The sequence below is a fragment of the Malurus melanocephalus genome, unplaced genomic scaffold, assembly GCF_030028575.1.
Source record: "Malurus melanocephalus ecotype Western Australia unplaced genomic scaffold, MMel_1.1 scaffold_121, whole genome shotgun sequence".
Taxonomy (NCBI): domain Eukaryota; kingdom Metazoa; phylum Chordata; class Aves; order Passeriformes; family Maluridae; genus Malurus; species Malurus melanocephalus.
Window position 1 is genome coordinate 1,160,141 of NW_026623353.1, and position 19,752 is coordinate 1,179,892.

A 19,752-nucleotide genomic window follows, 5' to 3' on the forward strand; every position below is an offset into this window, starting at 1 on the left:
TGTGGCGGAGGGGCCGGGGGCCGCTCGTTCTGGGTGAGTGTGGCGGAGGGCCGGGGGCTGCGGCCCGCGGCGGGCAGGTGTCTGCGGCCCGGCTGCCATCCCTCCCGGGCCGAGGGAGCACTGCCGCGGCGTAAGCGGACGGCGGTATTATTGTCCCCGTTTAATGCCCGAAGCTTCGGAGCTTTCCGAGAGCAGCCGGGAGCTGCTCCAGCTCCTGGTGTTCGCTTGCCAGCGCAGGGGAAGTGATGCTATAGATGTGCTGGGAGAGGTTTTTCCTTTAATTTTATTACGATAATTTCCTGGCACATCTAGTGGCACGTGATCCAAGGAGCCAGGAGGCGTAGTACAATAACATACAGTGGTACAATGTGGCAGAAACACTGTTTTGCTCCACTTTATATTAAGACAAGAGGACGCAGCCTCAGGCAGCACCAGGAGAAGTTTAGATGGGATATTAGTAAGCAGAAGCTAACAGTAACTGGTTTCCTCCTCCAGTGTTATTTCGTGGGAATCTGACCTGGGCAGGTTGAGTAAGTAAAACATGAGCAGATGATGGGCTGTGAGTTCACTGTTACTTCCAGCGAGATAGATCTTGGTATTTAGGACAAAATGAAACTCCTGTCATGGGACACGACTTTATGAATATTCATAGAGCCTCCAGTCATGGGACTGGACTGCATGAATATTCATAGAGCCACCTGGTGTTTACTGGCCAAAAGTAGATTCCTAGGGAAGAGATTGGTTATTTAGAGCAAACACGTGGAAATGCTTTCCACTTGGAAGTTGTGCCAGCTTCCAAGAATTTGAAATTTAATGTCTTCCCTAATGAGAAGTTCAAAGTTGTGGTAGTTTTTGGTGTCTTCTTAACCAAGACATAGGAGTAGGATGTGTGATGTGGTCCATTTGAGTGGGCTGTTAGATTTTGACGTGTGTATCTTTGTAATATGTGTAATGGCAAGGTAAATATCAGAAAGGATAGAAAGAAGACAGAACAAACCTAACTGTTGCAGGGCCAGTCTCCAGTTCTTGTCTAAAGAAATAAATAAAATTCTTGAACAGCGCTGTTTCCTGACAGTTACGCATTCACAAATGTACCTAGATGCAATCATGCTGCTGTTCACATTTACGACCTGAGGATTTTTTGGCATGAAAATAGGTGAAGCAATCTGTTGATGTAAAAGTGTTTCTAAGGAACACTTTCACACGTCTGTGTATGTTCTGAAGAGGTGGTTTAGGACATTAATGACCTGACTTAATGGGTACAACGTAATATGTAATTATAAGCAGTTGTGTAATTATAAACAGTTTCCACCTAAAAAAGAAAAACAAACCAAAAAAAAACCCACTAACAATAAGTCCCAAGCCCTGAAACAAAGAAAAACCCATTCCTTCATTAAAAGGTTTGCTAAAATCGTAAAGACCACTGTTTCCTTTGCACCATATCTAAACTTTCTATTTATGTGGAGAAACATCTGAGAAAGTGAACTCTGTGTTAATGATTGAACAGAAACACATAGGTAAATAAAGTACAGGCAATTACTGGCTGGTGCCTTTGCTCTGTTGTTGCAATAGTGAGCTGCTGGCTGCATTTGATTGTGTTTCATGCAAAGTTTGAACTGCAAAATCCAAGGAGAATGCCAGTGGAGTAAAACAAGTCTCAAAGCATGTTTTTTTTTAAAGAATATCTTTGTAAGTAAGGTAAATAAAAGCTATTTTAAAGGTAGGTGGTTTGTTTCAAGCAAATATTTTTTCCTGGTGGATAGGATTTAAAAATTGAAAAATACAACAAAGTAGTTGTCTTCCTCTCCTCCTTCCCCCACCCCCCCTTTCCTCCATGGAGATATGAATTAGCTTTAGGTAAAATTATGCAATGTTGTGTTTCTGTGTTTGTAGGAAGGGACTGTCCAAAGGTTCCCCAAATCATTGTCTCTCTGGAAAAAGTGGAGTGTCTCTTCCATCAGTTTTTGCAAAAAATGTGCAAGAAGCCATTGACAATTATACATGGTATGTATACATGGTCTACTTCTGAAACAGTACTTAATTAACTCACTTTTACTTAGATATTTCAAGATTGGAATTAACTTTCACTAATCATGCTTCTAGTCATTCTCATGAATAATAGCTATTGCACAATTCAATGCAGAACACAAATTGACCTAACCTGTTCAAAGAGTTTGAACTTTACTCCTGGTTTATTATATCGGTTTGAGTATTTTTAGACTACTGTAGAGGGCACTGTTTAGATCTGGACGGGAAATCAGACGTCATGATTAAATTTAAATCATGCTCACTAAGGTTGCAAGTTAGTTAACTTTCAAGAAGTTTCAGGCCAGATGATACTGGTTAGGATTTGCCTGGCCTGCACATTCAATTGCCATCGCTTTCCCTGCATCCCACAATGGTGGTAGCTGGCAGGGATCAGCTAGAACTTTGAGGGCTTGGGTTGCCAGCTTAAATTTTCGAGTGCGCCAGATTCAGCAACATAAAAATCCCTGCATAGAGACGTGTAACTCAATGCTGTTTGAAGCATTGGTAGAGATCTTGTGCTTAGTTTTGCAGAACTTTCTGGTGGTAGCTTCTAGTTTAAAGAGGTAAAGGTTATCTTTAATGTGTGTTTCATTTGATCATAGCTGAAATGGAGAAACCAAAATAATTGTTAGATCTGGAAACATATGGACGTGTGTGTGTGTATATATATATATATAAATATACATATATATATATTCAAACGCATATTTTAGAGTACCCATACAGTTGTGTTTATACATGCAAAAGCATAATAGTGTAGAAGAAATTGCCTTTAAGGCAGTAAGTGGTACTAATAGGAGCATATATTCATAGCACTCTACTTAAAAATATATGCTTGCTCCTCTTCTCAACAGGAATACATATTGATATCTATTTACTTGATTGGTTGCTTTATTTAAAAAATGTTTATAATTGTGTTATATTGAAAATAATTGTGTTCTTCATTTTCATTTGTTGTCTTTTCAGTGAAACGCTTTCATCTAGTGATTGTACAACACCCACAGAGTTGAATAATTCTTGGTCTGGAATAAACAGCTGTACTACTAGTTTGTCTACTGAAAGAAGTTCAGTTTACTCCTGGAGGGATGATGTATGTCACAGAAACTTTTATAGTACCCTTTCTCTAAATACAGTAGAAAAGATCAATTTTTACTGATGCTGGTCATGCAGCACCTCATCCACAATAGCCTAATTATTAAGTGTATTAATTGAGTATTTAAAAAATAATTTTGATTGCAAGTTGATATTGGTGCAGTTGATGGTAGCAAAGGAAAATGGAATAAGATGATAAATGATGAAGTTTGGGGGAAAAAAACTGTTTTACCAAAAACGGTAGGCCTAGCTTTTTGAGTCCAAGAGAATGATAAAATCCATCTTTTCAAACACTGTGTACTGCAGCCAGTGTCTAAACTGAATTATTCTCAGTATTTTTAGTTATAAAGTACACTCATAAACATGCATATCGATTTCCCGGTCTTGGTAAATGTTTAGCTCTTACATCAACTCAGTTCTTTTTTGTAGATGATGTAGAGGTTGTAGCTATTCTAAAGGCTGACCTCTGAGGCATACCTGGTGCAGGCCAGCAGTGTTGAATAAATCCAAAAGCATTGCAGCTGCTGCCACTTTCATTTTAGAAAGCCTTCCGTGGCTGGTAGTATAGGTAAAGGTAGTTCTGCCATTCTTTTTGCATAATGTCCTAACCTCTAGAGTACTGACCCCATCTGTCACTGGGAGCCCTTCAGGAGAAAGCCTGACTCTGGATTATTCAGTAATCTATGTGAGACTTATTCTGTCATTCCTTTTCAGTGTGATCTCTTCTGTAATCTGAAGTGCTTTGAGGCATTCAGCTGGAAGTGAGCAGGTGTGATTTGGGCCTTGAGTATTACCAGGTTTTTTAGTGTATCAAAGTATGTAATGTGGCAAATGTCCTTATGAACAGTGCACAGCTGAGGGACCCTCAGCCAGGTGCTTGTTTCCACATCACTGGATAAAATCAGGCTCTCCTCAGGCATTTTCATTTGCTTCTGTGTTACCTGTCTCTAGTTGCACCGAGTTGTCGGTTCAATGAAGAGGTAAGGAAGGGCGTTTCTCACACTGACAGCTGTTTGCCAAGCACCTGACTCAGTCGCACAGGTTTAAGGTGTCTCCTCTTTGCCCTCTTAGCTGTTGTACTCAGAAAGGAAGAAGAGCACTGCTTGAAAGAGCAGGGAGCTTTGGTGCCCTGGGTCCCAGAGATGCAGTGCCGTGAAGGGAACAAGCTGGGAGTCCAGACACCTTATAACTGTTTTGTTTTATTGAGGGCTAATCCGAGGCAGCTGTATGTTACGTGTTAATGTCATAGAAATGTAGTTCCTTTTTGCCAAATCAACTTGCTCAGGCCAGCTATATGGGATTCTTTTTGTTTGTTTTGTTTTTTGCATTGAGGTATATAAATTATTTCTAAAGTATATAGTCTGAATATGCATTCTGACACTCTCAGCCAAGTTGATTCAAGTTGTTCTTTGAATATCATGGAAATTTTAATACAGATGCATATTTGCTAACAGTTACTAACTCTGTAATATGTAGGAATTTGATAAAGCCAACACACAGAGAGTGCAGCAGTTATTTTGGGAGATTGATGAAATGCTGTTTGAAGGAAAAGTGAGCTCCCAAACAGAGAACCTGCAGGCAGAATGTGCAGATTGGGTTGAACAATTTCCTCATCTAAGGTAAGGAAATTCTTGCTAGTACTAGTTTTAATCCATTATCATACTAATTTGAATTTTTGGGGTACTCTGGTATGTTTTGGGCATCGACAATGTTGTGCATTCAAATCTCTGTCTCTGGGACTGAGTTGTACTGGAGTTGCTCAGTAAATCTGCGTAGTGATGCTTTAGCAATTGATGCCCTTTATTTTACTTAGTAAAATGATTGCAGGCAAAGGTATTTCATTAGGATGTACTGAGAAAATAATAACACATCATTTTCATGATGAATTTTTCTAAATAAAGAATACATCTTGTAAATAAATAGTTGGTTTTACTGTAAGTGGAAACCTACTGTGAGATTCCAAGAAAGCCAGAGTTTATTCTGTAATTGATTCTCTAAAAAGTAATGAAATATGAAGGTGACCACATGCCTCACATGTTCTGCACAGCTGTAATGTCCTGCTAGGCCGTGTGAAACAACGTGTTCTATTAAACCAGCGATTACCAGCTGAACAGATCTGAGGATGCATACATGATTGATGAGAACTGCTTTGCATACATGTGCAAAGTTTCTAGGCATCCTAAACTGCTTCTTATAACACGGGACAAGTGAGTGTTGCTCTACATGGTACTGTCCTACCTTCATAAATGATGGCACGACATTCTTTGTGACAAGTGGCTACTCTAAAGCCATTCTAGACATAGGCCTGCGTTTGTACTGACTGTCTTTTAGTCAGTAGTTTGTTAACACCCTTAAAAAGACTGCTGTCAATAACTGTATGCTTTCAATGCTTCTAGGCAATTTGCAGAGACATGGCACTTGTAAACATACACTAAAATTAACTAACAAAGCTTGTCACACTGTCAGGAGCAAGAGTGACTTGCTAAATAAATCTGAGGCAGGTTTTACTAGCATCAAGCCATGCTTTGCCTGGTTTAGATACTGTGAAAATTAATAGAACATGCATAAAATGGAGACACATTTTTGTGCTATGTAACTTGATCAAAATAATCAATAATTTCTCTATATTTTTAGGGCATTTTCACTGAGTAGAATTGAAGTTATTCCCTGTGTGTAGGATTTTTTCATTCAAATCAAATGCTGGCAATAGCAATCAAGTCCAAGAGGTTGAAAGTGAATTGAAGACATCTGGGAGCTTCTGCATAATTTGCAACTAATCTCCTGTATTTTAAAAACAACAGTTATTTTATTTAATTAAGATTCAACCTTAAACATTGGTAAACCAGCTGTGTTGATATATGAATATGTGGCTCAGCATGTGAGAATAAATAGACTCAAGAACTGTCAGCAACTGGGGAAGGATCAGATCTATTAAAGAGAAAGCTTTTTGTTCTTAGCTTTTAAAATAAAAATTGAAAAAGAGTCTTAGAGCTTCATGTTCTGCAAAAAGCAGTCTCAAGAAAGCATATTCAGATGAGCCTGAACATTCCTGCTTGCTCTACAGATAAGACTGTACTAATCCCCTGTGAATTCTAGTGAAAAACAATTCAGTGATTATTATTTAACTATGTTGTGCTCAGAAATTATTTTTAGCATAATTTTGTGTATATTAGCTAGAGTTGCTTTCACGTTTTCTCTCTGCCTCTCTACACTTACATGTTGGAGTTTGCACATTTTCAGAACGTCAACTGTAGCCTTAAGTTTCCATGTAAACATTTTTGATTAACTCACACTGATGAATACTGGAGTTGGATAAATAAAGTCATAGCACATGTTATTTCTCTTCTGTGTCCGTTTTTAAATGTATCTTACAGAGGTTTTGGATAAGAAAAGAAGTGCCTTTACTTTTAGCTGCCTTTAGAATAGTAACAAGTTTTACTGTTTGCTCTCAAAATTTATAAACTAGAATCTCATGATGTGTAAATCAGCTTAACTTTAGTGACTTAAATACTATGTGATGCTAAGGTAATACACAAGGCTCTGCCTCTCTATGGGTTGCTTTTCAAAGCAGATGTAAGGTGTGCTTTTGCATTGCCTACTGTTTGCAGTGTTTGTATTCTGGATATTTGCATATGGCTTTCGTTTCCATCCTAAGTACTGCTTGTTCTCGCCTTTTTATTCAGGGTTCTAGGAAAGCAGCTCCTAGTGCCAAAGGATGAAGGCTTTCAACATTTTCAGAGCAGAAATGATGCCCATATAGATACTGAGCACGTGCCTGGCCTCCATGAATGTACTGGTAATACAAAAGAGTATGTTAATTTTTAAAAAGTTTTATTTTTGGTTTTTCCCCTTTAGAAACATGTGCAAATATTATTTATGTATTACTGAAACATGTCAGTATAATTTAATATGCACTTTATCCTTTCTTTGAATGTTAATTTCTTTAATAATTTAATTCAAATTAATTTTGTTCATACTTTTTTCAGGCTCTGTATCTCAGGCTCTAAACTGATCCCAACAGCATCTCTAATACATAAATCACTGGATTCAAATTCCACTGGGATTTCTGCTTCCAACTCAGCCATATATTCTTTCCTGGAAGAAGAAATTTATGATGAGGATGGACAAATAGAGGAATATCTTGCCTTTGACAAGGAGGAACTGTAAATAACAGATACATGTATTTTTGAAGAATGTAATGAATAATTGTCAGTGAACTGAGTCAGGGTTCATAAGCTGTTCTGTAAGATACAGTTCCTTCTGTCCCTGTGTTTGGTAGCACAGTGATCAGAACACTCACTGGACATGTGGAAGATTAGGTTGTTGTGAGCAGCAAGTCAAATCATGCTGTCTTCTTGACTGTGCAGCTTAGGTTTCCTGTGAGTTGAATGTTGCTGCAGCCAGGCTACTGGGTGCATGAAAGATCATATCCTGTTTTCTAAAAGGCCTCTATGAGGATAAAACTTCAGTAGAACTAGTTGGGCACAAAGCACAGCTTTTTGTGCTAAGGCCTTATGCACACTTAGAATAAAGAGGTAGTTGTTCTGAAGACCTGAGGAGCCAGACGGAGACCCTTTCAGTCCTCATTTTGAAAGAGAGGGCTGGGGTTGCTGCCTTTTTAGGAAGCATTTAGGTTTAAGAGTACTCTCAGCAGTCTTTTCACTTCGTCTTACTAAGTAAGCAAACTTAATTTGGGAGGAAAACTTATCTGAAGGTATGTTTCTCTCCTTTGTGTCTCCTTTATATGCTTCTTGTTTCCTTCAGTTTAGGAATACTCTGTTCTCCATGACTAAAGCATTACGTGTTTAAAAGCCTGGCAGGAGAACATTTCGGTCATTTTGTGAGTTGGACCACTCAGCCACATCTTACAGTTAAGAATTATGCAGTTCAGTTTGAGGAAGAAGTGACAGAAAAGAGAAAGTAAGATAGTAGAAACCAGTATGAATTTGGAATGATCTTTGTGATCTCAAAAAACAAAGAACATTCCTGAGAAAAAAAATAAGAAAAAAAGGCTATGGGCTCTCCTGTTGTCAGGCTGCAGAAATCCTTTGAAGTTGTTTCATCTTTGATTAGTGGCAGAAAATTGCAGATGCATGTAGGTACACAGGGCATGCTAAGAAAGAAATTTTCTGTATGAGAGTTCTCTTGACAAATACATCAGATGTTGTCACGTTACTGCAAAAATATGGGATTTATATGTGCCAGGTATAAAACTTTTCCTTAGACCTGCAGGTCTTTCTGTTGTAATGCCTTGATGGGATTTTTTTTAATTTCTCAGCTGCAAACAAAAAGAGAAATCATCATATGTATTTGATAGGTTTGTGTCCCTTAGGTAAATTTGATTGTAAATATTTTGATGATCTCCAGCTGACTGCCTTTTCTTCCCTATGTATGTTTCTGTATTGGAGGAGGGGGGAAAAGGTCAAACCCCATGGGAATTCTTTTGAATTTGTTTCCTTTATTAGTGAGGATGAGAGTTGGGAGCAACAGAAAATGCGTCTTTCTGAGAAGAGGTGTAAGCGTGGCATTCCCCCTGTTTCTCCCAATGCCTGTATCAAAGATGCTGTGGCTTCTGAAGTATTTGATCATGTCTGGAGCAATGTCATTGGAATACTGGCGGAACTGATTAAAAAAAATTGGGAAACTAGTATCCCAGGTATTTGATACTTCCATTTGAAAATACGATTTTTGTTGAATCTAATTCAGAGAAGTCATCCTCCCGCATTCCCTTAAATTAAGCACATTTTCCAAACTTCAGTTCAAATAAGCAGTGCTCTTGAACTGTAACATATGTAATGCTTTGCCACAAGAATGTGTGCACACATATGCACTTAAAATAAAACTGTTGAATTTTCAGCGAGCTTTGTATGAGAGGTGTAAAAAGAAAAATACTGACTGAAATAGTTTCATTGCAAGAGAGCATGTTTAAAAATGTAAAAATACTAACCACTGGCTTGAAGATGCAGATTGGTATGGTTAGCAGGGGATCGCTGACAATGTGATCTGAATCTAGGACCTAGGAATCAAAGTCTCCAAGTCCTCATTGTTTAAGCTTTACTAATAAAAAGAATCCTTAGGTAGTCGGATTCTTAAAGTGAGATAGGCAGTCTTGCTGATGTGCAGGAGTTCATGAGTTTACTTAAGATGAAGAAAAGGTGATGCATGTAATTTTATTTTATGCTTTCRTATTCTGACAGACTGTAGCAAGGAAAAGAAACAGCTAGGAAAATAAACTAGAGGTGAAAATTTATCTAGTGTGCATGAGTTTTTGGAAGCTGAGGTAAATTTCAGTTCTTTGAATGTATTTTAAAAGGACAGAAGTAAAAGAAGAATACCTGAGCGTGGGTGTTGGAAGTTTCCTCAAATGTAAGGGACACTTAACCTTCAGGTGTTACTGAAGTGTATAAATTCTTTTTACACCTCAGGTAGATTGTTTAGCTCTCAGTCTTATAGTCTGGGGAGGATTGTTAGCAGTATTATGATAGGTTTGCTCTTTTATCTTTTAGAAAATCATAAGCTTATGACAAATAGCTAGTATTTCAACTAGAAAGGAAAAGAATTTGGGTTTACAACAGAAATAAGATGGTACCATATATCCTAAAGAATCAGCATATAGCTGCTTTCAGACAATAGTATCAGTAGATGTTTTATTTAAGGTATTTTTTTTTTACTACTTAAAAAAATCTGGGGATTTTTAAATAGCATTTGAAAAATCTAAGCAGTATTTTCTTAGACACTCACCTTCAAAGCTATCTGTATAGGCCAGCTTGTATGTCAATGTCAGGGGAAAGCTTAGACAAATGGAAAAAAAAATATGTTGGAGTCTTAAATACCGTGGAAACTTAAAACTACATGAATGTCTTTATTTGCTGTGTAATGTAATATTGTTGGAACCCCAACAAATGCTGGCTGGTAAACACAGAAAATACTTCTTATTCCCTCTACTTTTTTGCTGTTGTGCAGAGTGTGACAAACAAATAGAAAAACTGAAAACTGTTACAACAAAACTGCCACATTTGCCAGTCATTCATACTACAACAGATGCTGGGAGCATTCGTGTTTCAAAAGGCTCTGAGGCACAAAATGTATCTTTTGGGGCTCATTCCATTCCATCACAGGTAAAAATAAACCAAACCTTTCTGTCAAATGGTGTTCTTTTTTCTTTTTTGTTCTTTTTTTCTTCAAACCTGGGACAGTCTTGTTGAAACTTGAAAAGGCCTTTTTTCTTTTTTTCCTCTTTTTTTATTCTTTCTTTATACCAATTAGGTCTACTTAAAGTTATCTGATTTAAAATAAGGTTTAATTAAATGTTCATTTTTTGTTTATTGTCACTTGTTTTTCTTTGGTGGTTCTTAAAGGTACAATGTATAACTAAAGTATTGCTGATGGATTTACGAAGTCTTGTTAGATTGCATTCTGTCCTTAAAAACGAATTTTGCTTTTATTGTGGTCCACTAATTTCTTGGTGGTAGAATTAAGGAGACAAACTGGGCTGTTCCCTGAACTGCTGGGCTGTGAAGTTGCAGCTTGAAGTGCCTTACTCACAACCCTGCAAGTTTCAGACTGACTCAGTCCTTTTCCTTTGCCTCTTGTGAAAGGGGATTCTTCACTACATCCACCAGCACATTGGCAGTAGGCCTTACCTGTCTTTGTGGAAGCTCATGCTTATATTGATGAAATGTCCTATTTTGTCCTGCTTGCTGCCTCCTTCCTTTGTCTCCTAATTCCTATTTTGCACATTTGTTTCCTTTTTCAGTCACTGCTGCTTTTTGGTTTTTTTCCTCCTTTCTCTCTCTACTGTGTTCAAGCAACTTCATTCTCTTCCTTTGGCTAGGAAGTTGCCCCATCTACTCATGAGAATTCTACTGAACCATCTTAAAAGAAACTTTCATAGAAAAAAAATAAAGTATTTCTTTACTATGTGCTTTTTGGCATTTTCCTTCTAAAAAGTAAAGGATAACACATAGTTGTTGCTTTTAATAGGTTCACCGTTTCTCCAGCAACTTCTATAGTGATCTGAATCGTGTGATGACAATTCAAGCAAAACCACTCCAGCAGAGGCATGTTGCCACAGCAGAAAAAATACAGTAGGTGCTGATACTGACATTTTCAAAATGTGACATAGTTCATACTACATAAAAATCTTTTGCAATTAGAAAAAGGCAGTAAAAAGGCTGTAACCTTGTTTGTGTCTGTCACTGATATAATAGTGGTTTGCAGAGGTTTGTTAAATTCTTGTTTTTCTTGATCCTAAGTCCTTATTTCTTTCCCTTTCTCTAGGAATGAGCAAGAAGACAAACAGCATAGCATTGCCTCCAGCGCTCCGAGTTCAGCACATGCTAGATTGGGGAGAATTTCTGCTAACAGTGTTCTCCCATCATCTCCAGCGCCACTGGCACCTTCTAAGAAACTACCAAGACTACCTTCTCTCACCTCTGACCAGCGCCACTTAGAACTTCCTAACATGTACAATGATGAAATCTGTAAAGGGACGAAATGGTGAGTTTTTAATTTTATTCTTTTCTCAGAACTATTCTGAAATTTCACCACTAAAGGATTTTTCAAAATACTAGGGAACTAACCCGTGATGTATTATTAATTATAGAATTCAGGGGGAAGAAGAAAGCAAGCAGAGCCATGATTTTTTGAGGAAAGGCATTTGTTTTATTTTTGTATTGCTGTATTAGATGCTATTACTTGCTGTAGCTGAACTTTATAAAGAAATATACTACTTAATAATTTCATATTACTTTAATGAAGAAGTCTGTAATGTGAATTCTCCTAAAAGAGGAATCCTCAAAATTCTGTAGGGTTGCCAGCTGGGATCGTTTATCTTCTGCTCGTGCACGTACAGCCCGGAACAAGTTGCCACCAATAAACTCTGAGGCTGTTGAGCAACATCTTTCAGTATCTCGAATGCAGCAGGGCTCTGTAAGTTGTGTTCATTTTTTTCGTGGTGAAGAACTTTAAGCTGTTTAGAAATAAATTGCTCTATGTCTGTGGTTGAAATGAGTAATTTTACAGCTTGTGTTGGTTTATATTTAATACATAGTTTTAACATGCTAACATGTGTTACATTGTGGTACAATTAGAATGCAGGAGAAGGCATTTAAAACCTCAGGTCACAGACAGATCATAGTGGAAAGACTGACAACAGAAAAGCCTGGTTTAAAACATAAAAAATTACAAAACCCAACAAGAAGATAGTAATCTTGCACTTCTGTGCTGCTGTATTTAAATAGCTCTTTTCGGTGTTTTATTCACTCATGTTGGGTTATAAGAATTAGAAAATTACTCTGACAAATAGAGAAGGATAATTGAAAAACCAGATCTTATATTGACCTTTTTTGAAGGTTGGAGAAGTAATAAATCACCAGAATGAAAGCAAATTGGCATGTTTATATGTCAACGCGCCAACATAGAAACAGTTGCACATCGGCTTGAAAAACAGGCAAACCCTTAAATTGGTGATTTTGGTTATTGAAAACTTAGTCTTCTTTTCTCCTTGTGAACTTTTGTGTGTCAACAGTAGAAAAATACTTTAACTTACTCAATTGTTGCTTAAAAAATGCAAGAATGCTTAAAAAAGCATTCTCGTATTTTTTAAGCAACAATTGAGTAAGTTAAAGAATGCTTAAAAAAGCATTCTCATAATGCTTTTTTTAATTCCCTTAGCTTCAAGAACGGTATGCTCATAGCAGAGTGTCAAGTGCAGTGGCTGGCAGGACAGAGCAACGCCCACTCAGAGAAAGAACTGTTGCTGTTGATCAGTTTTCAAGGCCCAGCACAACTCATACTTTCAGGGTATGTTACAGACTCCGTGGAAGCGGGGACATGGAAAAGGGAAGGGGTTTTCATTCATCCCCCTGTTGGTCAATACAGGGTCTCACTTCTGGATCTCTCCTGATTTCTTATGTATGAGGATTCCTGCTACCTGTAGAGAGGAGGATGTTAAAAATCTTGGGGAGGGTGTAGGACTACTGTGCGAGGAATAATTTTCTTTCAGGTCTAATGCATTGAACTGCTCATTTAAGGGTGTCTCTGTGCTAGAAGTGTGCAGTTTTAGTGCTGGTTGGAGCTTTGCACTTTGGTAGGACTCCGTCTGCTGGACTTGACCATAAAAATGATAATCAAACCATTTCAATAGATAAGTGTATCACACTGGCTAAGCATGTATCTTTCCTTTTTACAGAGAGACACACCTCAGAAAAAGTCACTGACTCCCATGGATTTTGCTAACCACAGAAGGACAGGCCAAGGATTTTTGATAACAGGTAGGCAAAGTAAGAATCACTTGGAAGGTAAAAGGCCAACAAAACCTATTAATCCATCACACAGTCAGAAATGAAGTGTTCAAGGAGAATTATCTCAGCATTAAAGGATAATGCGTTTTCTTGGCAGGATCTTTTGAGTTTGATTTTGAAGTTACTCTTGTTCTGAGGTAGTTATAACTCTTATGGGTAGGAATCCTGTAAAGCTTCTTTTCGTTGTTATGACACGAGAAGGAAAGGATTCCATCTCATCTCATCTCATCTCCTCTTGTCTCCTTTTCATGTTTTTAGTATTTTCACATATTTATAACTATAGCAAGAGTATGTGGTATACAGGCTAGATATTTTTGCAGCTTATAGAATGGTAACACCGTTGCATGCTTGTGAACTGCTCATGACAAATTTTATTTTAGCACCAAAATTAATAAACTTTTTGCGTGAAGAAGTAGATTTGAAAATGTGCATTTTTAACAAAAATATAAAGCTCTCATAAAAAAAAAAAAAAATCAATATTGATTTGCAGCTCTGTCTTGAATTTATAACACCAAAAGGGGAACAGCTCTATATAGCTTTGTTCCATTTTTACAGTTAAGCTGATTAGCTAGTTCTTGATGTATTTGAGTCCTTGTATGTAACCTTTACTTGTTTGGAAGTTCCTTGAATTTTAAATAGTTATATAATTGTCATAGTTACATAACAGGTGATGTAAAAATAAGGGCAGGTTAGCAAACATTGAGCACATGGAAGTAACTCATACATAATCTTGGGTTGTCTTGCAGAAACTGCAACAATTAATAATGTTTTATATTTTCCAGGTTCACAGAATTACTCCAGATCCCTTCAGAAAAATCCTCCAGCCTCAAGGAAGAGATTTCAGATTGCTTCTTAACCTGTCTTAGAAAGAAACAGAAACTATCTGCACTGAATGAAAGACTGAACCACTAAATTTGCCACCTAGTATTTTGTGTAACAAAGAAGGTGTGCATTATGCTGATATCTGCTGAGCCTTGCAATCCTCAGGATACCTACATTACCTTCTTTTAAAATTAATTGATCAGAGGTTAGATCAACTATTAGAGTAAAATGAAATAAATGGTTGAGGTGTCCATGCTCTTGTTTTCAGTGTCAAGAGACTGCGGCTGCACTTTTTTCTCAGGCATTCCTCCTTTTTTTGCCTTTCCTAGGGAATTGTTATTCTACCTATAGATACAAATAAGATAGGTTTAGAACTTAAAGTTGTGGTCCCACTTTTTTTGTTTCCTCAGTGTCAAAGATGTTCTAGTCTATCTAAATATCAGTCATATAAAATTTATACTTCTAACAGGAGTGTTTGCAGTATTTCCTCTTTAACTGCTGTTTTAACATTTTTTTTTTCATTTTTCAGTCTGTCTGCTTGTTGCAGTTGATCTCTTACAAATGTTGTCTTTACCTACTTTTTCTTCTTCCTTTTAATGCTTTAGAAACCTTATTAATTGCTTTTACTTACACTGTTCTAATGATCAGTAACTATGGGAACTGCTGAGATAAATTTCATTTACAGTAAGTAATGTTTTCCCTGCCAAGCCAAACATGTTTATAGATGCTGAGCAGGTGAACCAGTGTGCCGTAATACTGGTTAATCTGTAAGATTAACCGTAAGAGCATTCTTAATGCTAAGAATCCGTAAGAGCATTCCCACTTTTTTGAGGTTTCTTGTACCAGTTAATCATATTTTGAAATACACGAAACTTCACATTTTAATAAGGAAATATGTACTTAAATGATGAAAGCATTATTTCATACCTCTTTGTGTAGACCCAAGTGGGAAAATCAAAGAGGAAATTGGGATTGTGTTCTGTCCAGAGATCACTGCACTGATGATGTCCCTGGCTGTTAGTACTGTGTGCATTCACAGTCAGGGATTCCACCTTCCATCAGAGAGCCAACAGGTGAAGTAGATGTGGTTGAAGAGCTGTTGAAGGGTAAAGGAAGGAGAAAAAGTTCCTTGCCCAAATTGTGAAGTGAAGACGGGTAACAGTTTCTTCTACTTGGGAGCTGATACAAGCTCTCCTCAAGTTTTATGCATGTTCAAGGATCGATAATCTAAAGCAAAGCATTTGTATATTTTATATCTGTATTGTTAATCAGATTTCTGTTTTTTGTAAATGGTCATCAAGCACTGTATTCTTTTGAATACTGGCTAAATATGTTTCTTCTTCGACTAAAGCTGAACAGTGGTGATGATATGGTACAGTATCTGAGAAAGCAGCATGCTTTAACTTTGGAGTTGCAGATCAATTTCATACAGTTGCCTGTCAATTTGATGCAGCTTCTTCAGAAAATATACCAAAAATGACATCGCTTCCAATATTCACTTTCCAAAATTCAAAGAGCAGAACAATTAGCATCTGCTTCTTCAGCTTAAAAGGAAAGATTTGCTAATTACTAAAGGAGCAATGGATCGCTCTCAGGTGGCAAGGGAGAGGGAAGAAGGATGTTTGCTGTCTACCAGAAGTAGTTTAACACTTCTCCCTTTTGGTCTGTTTTTGGGCACCTGACAATCACTGGTCATGTTACCTCCTGATAATCAACATAGACTGATTCCAGGTTGGAAGGGACCTTAAGGATCATCTGGTCCAATCTTTATTGCCAAAAGCACAGTCTACACAAGATGGCCTAGCACCCTGTCCAGCTGAATTTTAAGTGTCCAGTGTTGGGGAATCCACCACTTCCCACCCAATGGAGAGATTATTCCAATGGCTGATTGTTGTTCTCATAGTGAAGAGTTTTCTTCTTGTCCAATCAGAATCTTCCCAGGTGTAGCTTGCACACATCACTCCTTGCCTTTTCCATAAGACTCCTTATGAAAAGGGAGTCTCAATCTTCTTCTTCTCTAATCCTTTAAATAGGGGAACATGGTGATAAGTGTGCCCTAAGTTTCTTTTCTCCATGCTGGACAAACTGAGTTTTCTCAGCTTTTCCTCACATGACAGGCTTTCCAGTCCTTTGGTTATCTTTGTTGCCCTTTACTGCACCTTCTCCACCTTATCCACATCTTTCTTATATAGCAGGGACCAACACTGAATACARTATTCTAGGTGTGGCCTGATCAGAACTGAGTAGAGTGGGATAGTGACTTCTTTATCTCTCCTGGTGTTGCAGCCAAGTCTCCTGTTGTCTTTCTTTGCTGCAGCAACAAGCTCTTCACACACACTGAGCTGCTTGTCCACCAGGACCCCCATGTCCCTTTCCATGGATCTTGTTTCTAGCCAGATTGATCACCAGCCTGTGCTGCTCCCTGGGATTCTATTTTTCCATGCACGTGACCTTATCCTTACTGAACCTCATAAAGTTTCTGTTAGCCTTATTTTCCAGCCTGTCCAGGTCTTCCTGCAGGGTGTCTCTCCCTTCCAAAGTGTCCACTTTCTCACTCAGTTTGGTATCACTGACAAGATTCGTCAGGGTACACTTGATGTCATAACTGAAACCACTRATGAAGGTGCTGAACAGCACCAGGCCCAGTATCATTCCCCGGGGCACTGCACTTGTGATAGGTGCCAGTGTGACAGGGAACAATTTACAACCACCCTGCAGGTGTGACCGGTCAGCCAATTCCCCACCCACTGCACGGATCACACGTCCAGACCATCACACAAACATTTCTGTTGGAAGAGGCCGTGGGAAACCACATCAAAAGCCTTGGAGATACCCAGGTAGACAATGAGCAGCACTTGCCCCATATCAGCCAAGCAGGTCCGTTTGTTGTAAGAGGCAATCAAGGTACTGAATTTACCCTTGGTCAATCTGTGCTGGCTTTTCCTAATCATGAACTTTAATTGACTTGTGACAGCCCCCAGGAGAATTTGTTCCATAAGTTTCTCAGGGACCAAAGTAAGACTGATGGGCCTGTAATTTTCTGGCTCTTCCCTCAAGTGCTTTTTGTAGACAGGAATGACAATAGCCTTCTTTCAGTCTTCTTGGATTTTCCCCAAACTCCACTACTCGATTATGGTGAGTGGCCTTGCAGCTCACCTTGGTTAGATACTGTCAGAGCCCATCAATCTCCAGGGGTCAAGCTCCTTTAATAGCTCACATACTGATAGTGAACTATTAAATTTTCTTTTTGATTCTTCCTTCACTGATGGTGGGTTTGGTGTGTTTGCTTCAGTCAGGATTTTTTGTTCTCAGGGCCTGGTGTGCGTGAAAGGACATAGGCGAAGAAAGTGTTGAGAACCTCTGCCTTTTCAGCCTTGGTGACTAGTTTATCTCCTGTTTAGCAGCAGGCAAATACTTTCCTTCTGTCTCTGCTTGTTTACATACCTGTCCTGGTTTCAGCTGGCATAGAATTTATTTTCATCCTAGTAGCTGACACAGTGCCATGTTTTAAATTGGTGTGAGAATAATGCTGATTTCACCTTAATGTTACAGTTATTGCTCAGTTGTGTTTGCCCTACATCAAAGACTTTTCTGAGTCCCAAGCTCTGACAGTGAGAAGGTCTATGAGAATCTGTGAGGGAGCATTACCAGGACAGCTCTGGTCAAAGGGATATTCAATACCACAGAAGATCCTGCTCAGTATATGAGCTGAGAGGGTTGAGGGGGGGGCCATCACTGCTCAGGGGTGGACTGAGATTTTGTCGGTGGTAAGCAATTGTATTGCGCAATTGCTTGTGTTTCTTGGATTTTATTCGTCTCTCCTTTTCCTATTGTCATTTTATTTTACTATATTTCAATCATTAAACTCATCTTGACCCATGGATTTATCTTGGTTTTGATACTCCTCTGGGGTGGGCTGTATGCATGGTACTTTGTTTTGGTCTGGGGCTAAAYGATCTCAGCACCTGAAATATCCTTTCTTGTAGTTTTTGGCATCTCTGACCAATTTCTATTTGACCTGAACTTTTGCCTTTCTAACTTCATCTCTGCACACCCTCACAATGCCCTTGTGCTTACTTGGACTCCTGAAGCTCAGAAGAAGGTTCACAGAGAAACTGGAGGAGGTGTTTTGTAAGTTTTCCATTCCTTTATCAAGATTGAAGAAATGGAGTTAGCAATGTGCCATGTGGCTGTTCTAGAGTTTTGAGTGGCTAGAGGTGGTTAGATGAAGTGGTTTATAGGCAGCCAATTATTTGCTGTTGTTTTGATTCTTCTCCCTTTCCATTTTCTCTTCAGGAGGATATCAAGTATTGAATGGCACAGATATTCTTGTCATGATTTATGCCCTACCAAGATTTTCCCTGAGCAATTTAGACCTGAGCGATTCTTCCCTGAACATTGTAAGGAAAAACACCTGTATGGTTTCCAAATATTTAATGTTGTTTATAGTTTGCATGCATCACTTTGTAACTGACATTTCTTGTCTCTCTAAGGGGTAATGTGAAGGACATTTCACCCCCATTTTCCCTTTCAGTCTTGCAGTTGTTTCACAGTAGGCTTATCAGCAGGTGGCATGGTGTCAGCAGCGGGGCTGTGGCTGTGGTGGCCTCTCTGAGAAAAGGCTAGAGAGGAGGACACAGACAGTGCCTGCTGGCTCCATAATGGATCCACTGCAGGACATAGCTGAGCCCAGCAGCCAAGCCAGTGGCATGTCTGTGAAAAAGTATTTATAAGTGTACCAAAAAATTCTAAACAGACAGAGGAGTGTGGGGAGAGAAAAGAGAGGGAAACAGCAGTGCAAACACCAAAGTCAGTGAAGAAGGAGGCAGTGCTCCATACTTCAGGGCAGAGATTCCTCAGCAGTCTGTGGGAAAACCATGCTGGAGCAGGATTATCCTCAAGAGTTGCAGCCTATGGAGGGGGCACATGCTGAAGCAGGAGAAAAGTGTGAGGAGGGAGCAGCCAAGAGGAACTTACGTCTTTGTTTCTAACTTTGTCATTATTTGTTCATAATTGTCTATAAATTAAATTTCTGACATTGAATCTGATATGCCCAAGATAGTAGCCAATAAGCAATCTCCCATTCTTTATTTTGACCTGTAAGCTTTTGTGTCCTGCTGAGGGAGGGGAGTGAATGGATGGATGCCTGTCTGTTGGCCAAGGCTATCCTGCCCCAGCTTCTAACACACTGTGCAGCTATGACTGTAATATGCAGGCACATCAAATGTAGACAAGAGCAAATAATGACACTGATGCTGCTAGAATGCAGGAGGCAGATTTGCAGTGCTGTGCTTCTGTCACCCACAAGTTTTTCCTGATCTTAAACTGCCCTGTTTATTTATTCTTCATGGCCTCTGGCTCACTTTGTGTAATGTATTTTATGCTGCTAAATGCTTCCTTTAAACTTGCTGCAGTTGAGCAAGGAGGAGGCTCTGTGGAATCTAGCCAAATCATGGAGCAGTGGGTGGAATCTTCTCTTGTGACCTTGGATGAGTTGAGATCATCC

General features: G+C 38.7%; 1 protein-coding gene across 3 annotated transcripts in view; it reads left to right on the forward strand.

Moving 5' to 3' along the window:
- FAM149A (family with sequence similarity 149 member A) overlaps nt 1-18,323 on the forward strand; it is a 19,304-nt gene extending 981 nt beyond the window's left edge. For all 3 annotated transcript variants that reach the window (XM_057370235.1, XM_057370237.1, XM_057370236.1), the window contains exons 2-14: nt 1,894-2,004; nt 2,995-3,118; nt 4,597-4,739; nt 6,804-6,929; nt 7,107-7,283; nt 8,586-8,776; nt 10,084-10,238; nt 11,104-11,207; nt 11,401-11,619; nt 11,931-12,051; nt 12,796-12,924; nt 13,313-13,394; nt 14,207-18,323. In XM_057370235.1, the coding sequence (XP_057226218.1) occupies nt 1,894-2,004; nt 2,995-3,118; nt 4,597-4,739; nt 6,804-6,929; nt 7,107-7,283; nt 8,586-8,776; nt 10,084-10,238; nt 11,104-11,207; nt 11,401-11,619; nt 11,931-12,051; nt 12,796-12,924; nt 13,313-13,394; nt 14,207-14,280 (1,756 nt within the window). In that variant the 3' untranslated portion in view covers nt 14,281-18,323. The remainder of the gene's footprint in view (nt 1-1,893; nt 2,005-2,994; nt 3,119-4,596; nt 4,740-6,803; nt 6,930-7,106; nt 7,284-8,585; nt 8,777-10,083; nt 10,239-11,103; nt 11,208-11,400; nt 11,620-11,930; nt 12,052-12,795; nt 12,925-13,312; nt 13,395-14,206) is intronic.
- Nucleotides 18,324-19,752: the final 1,429 nt, after the last annotated feature.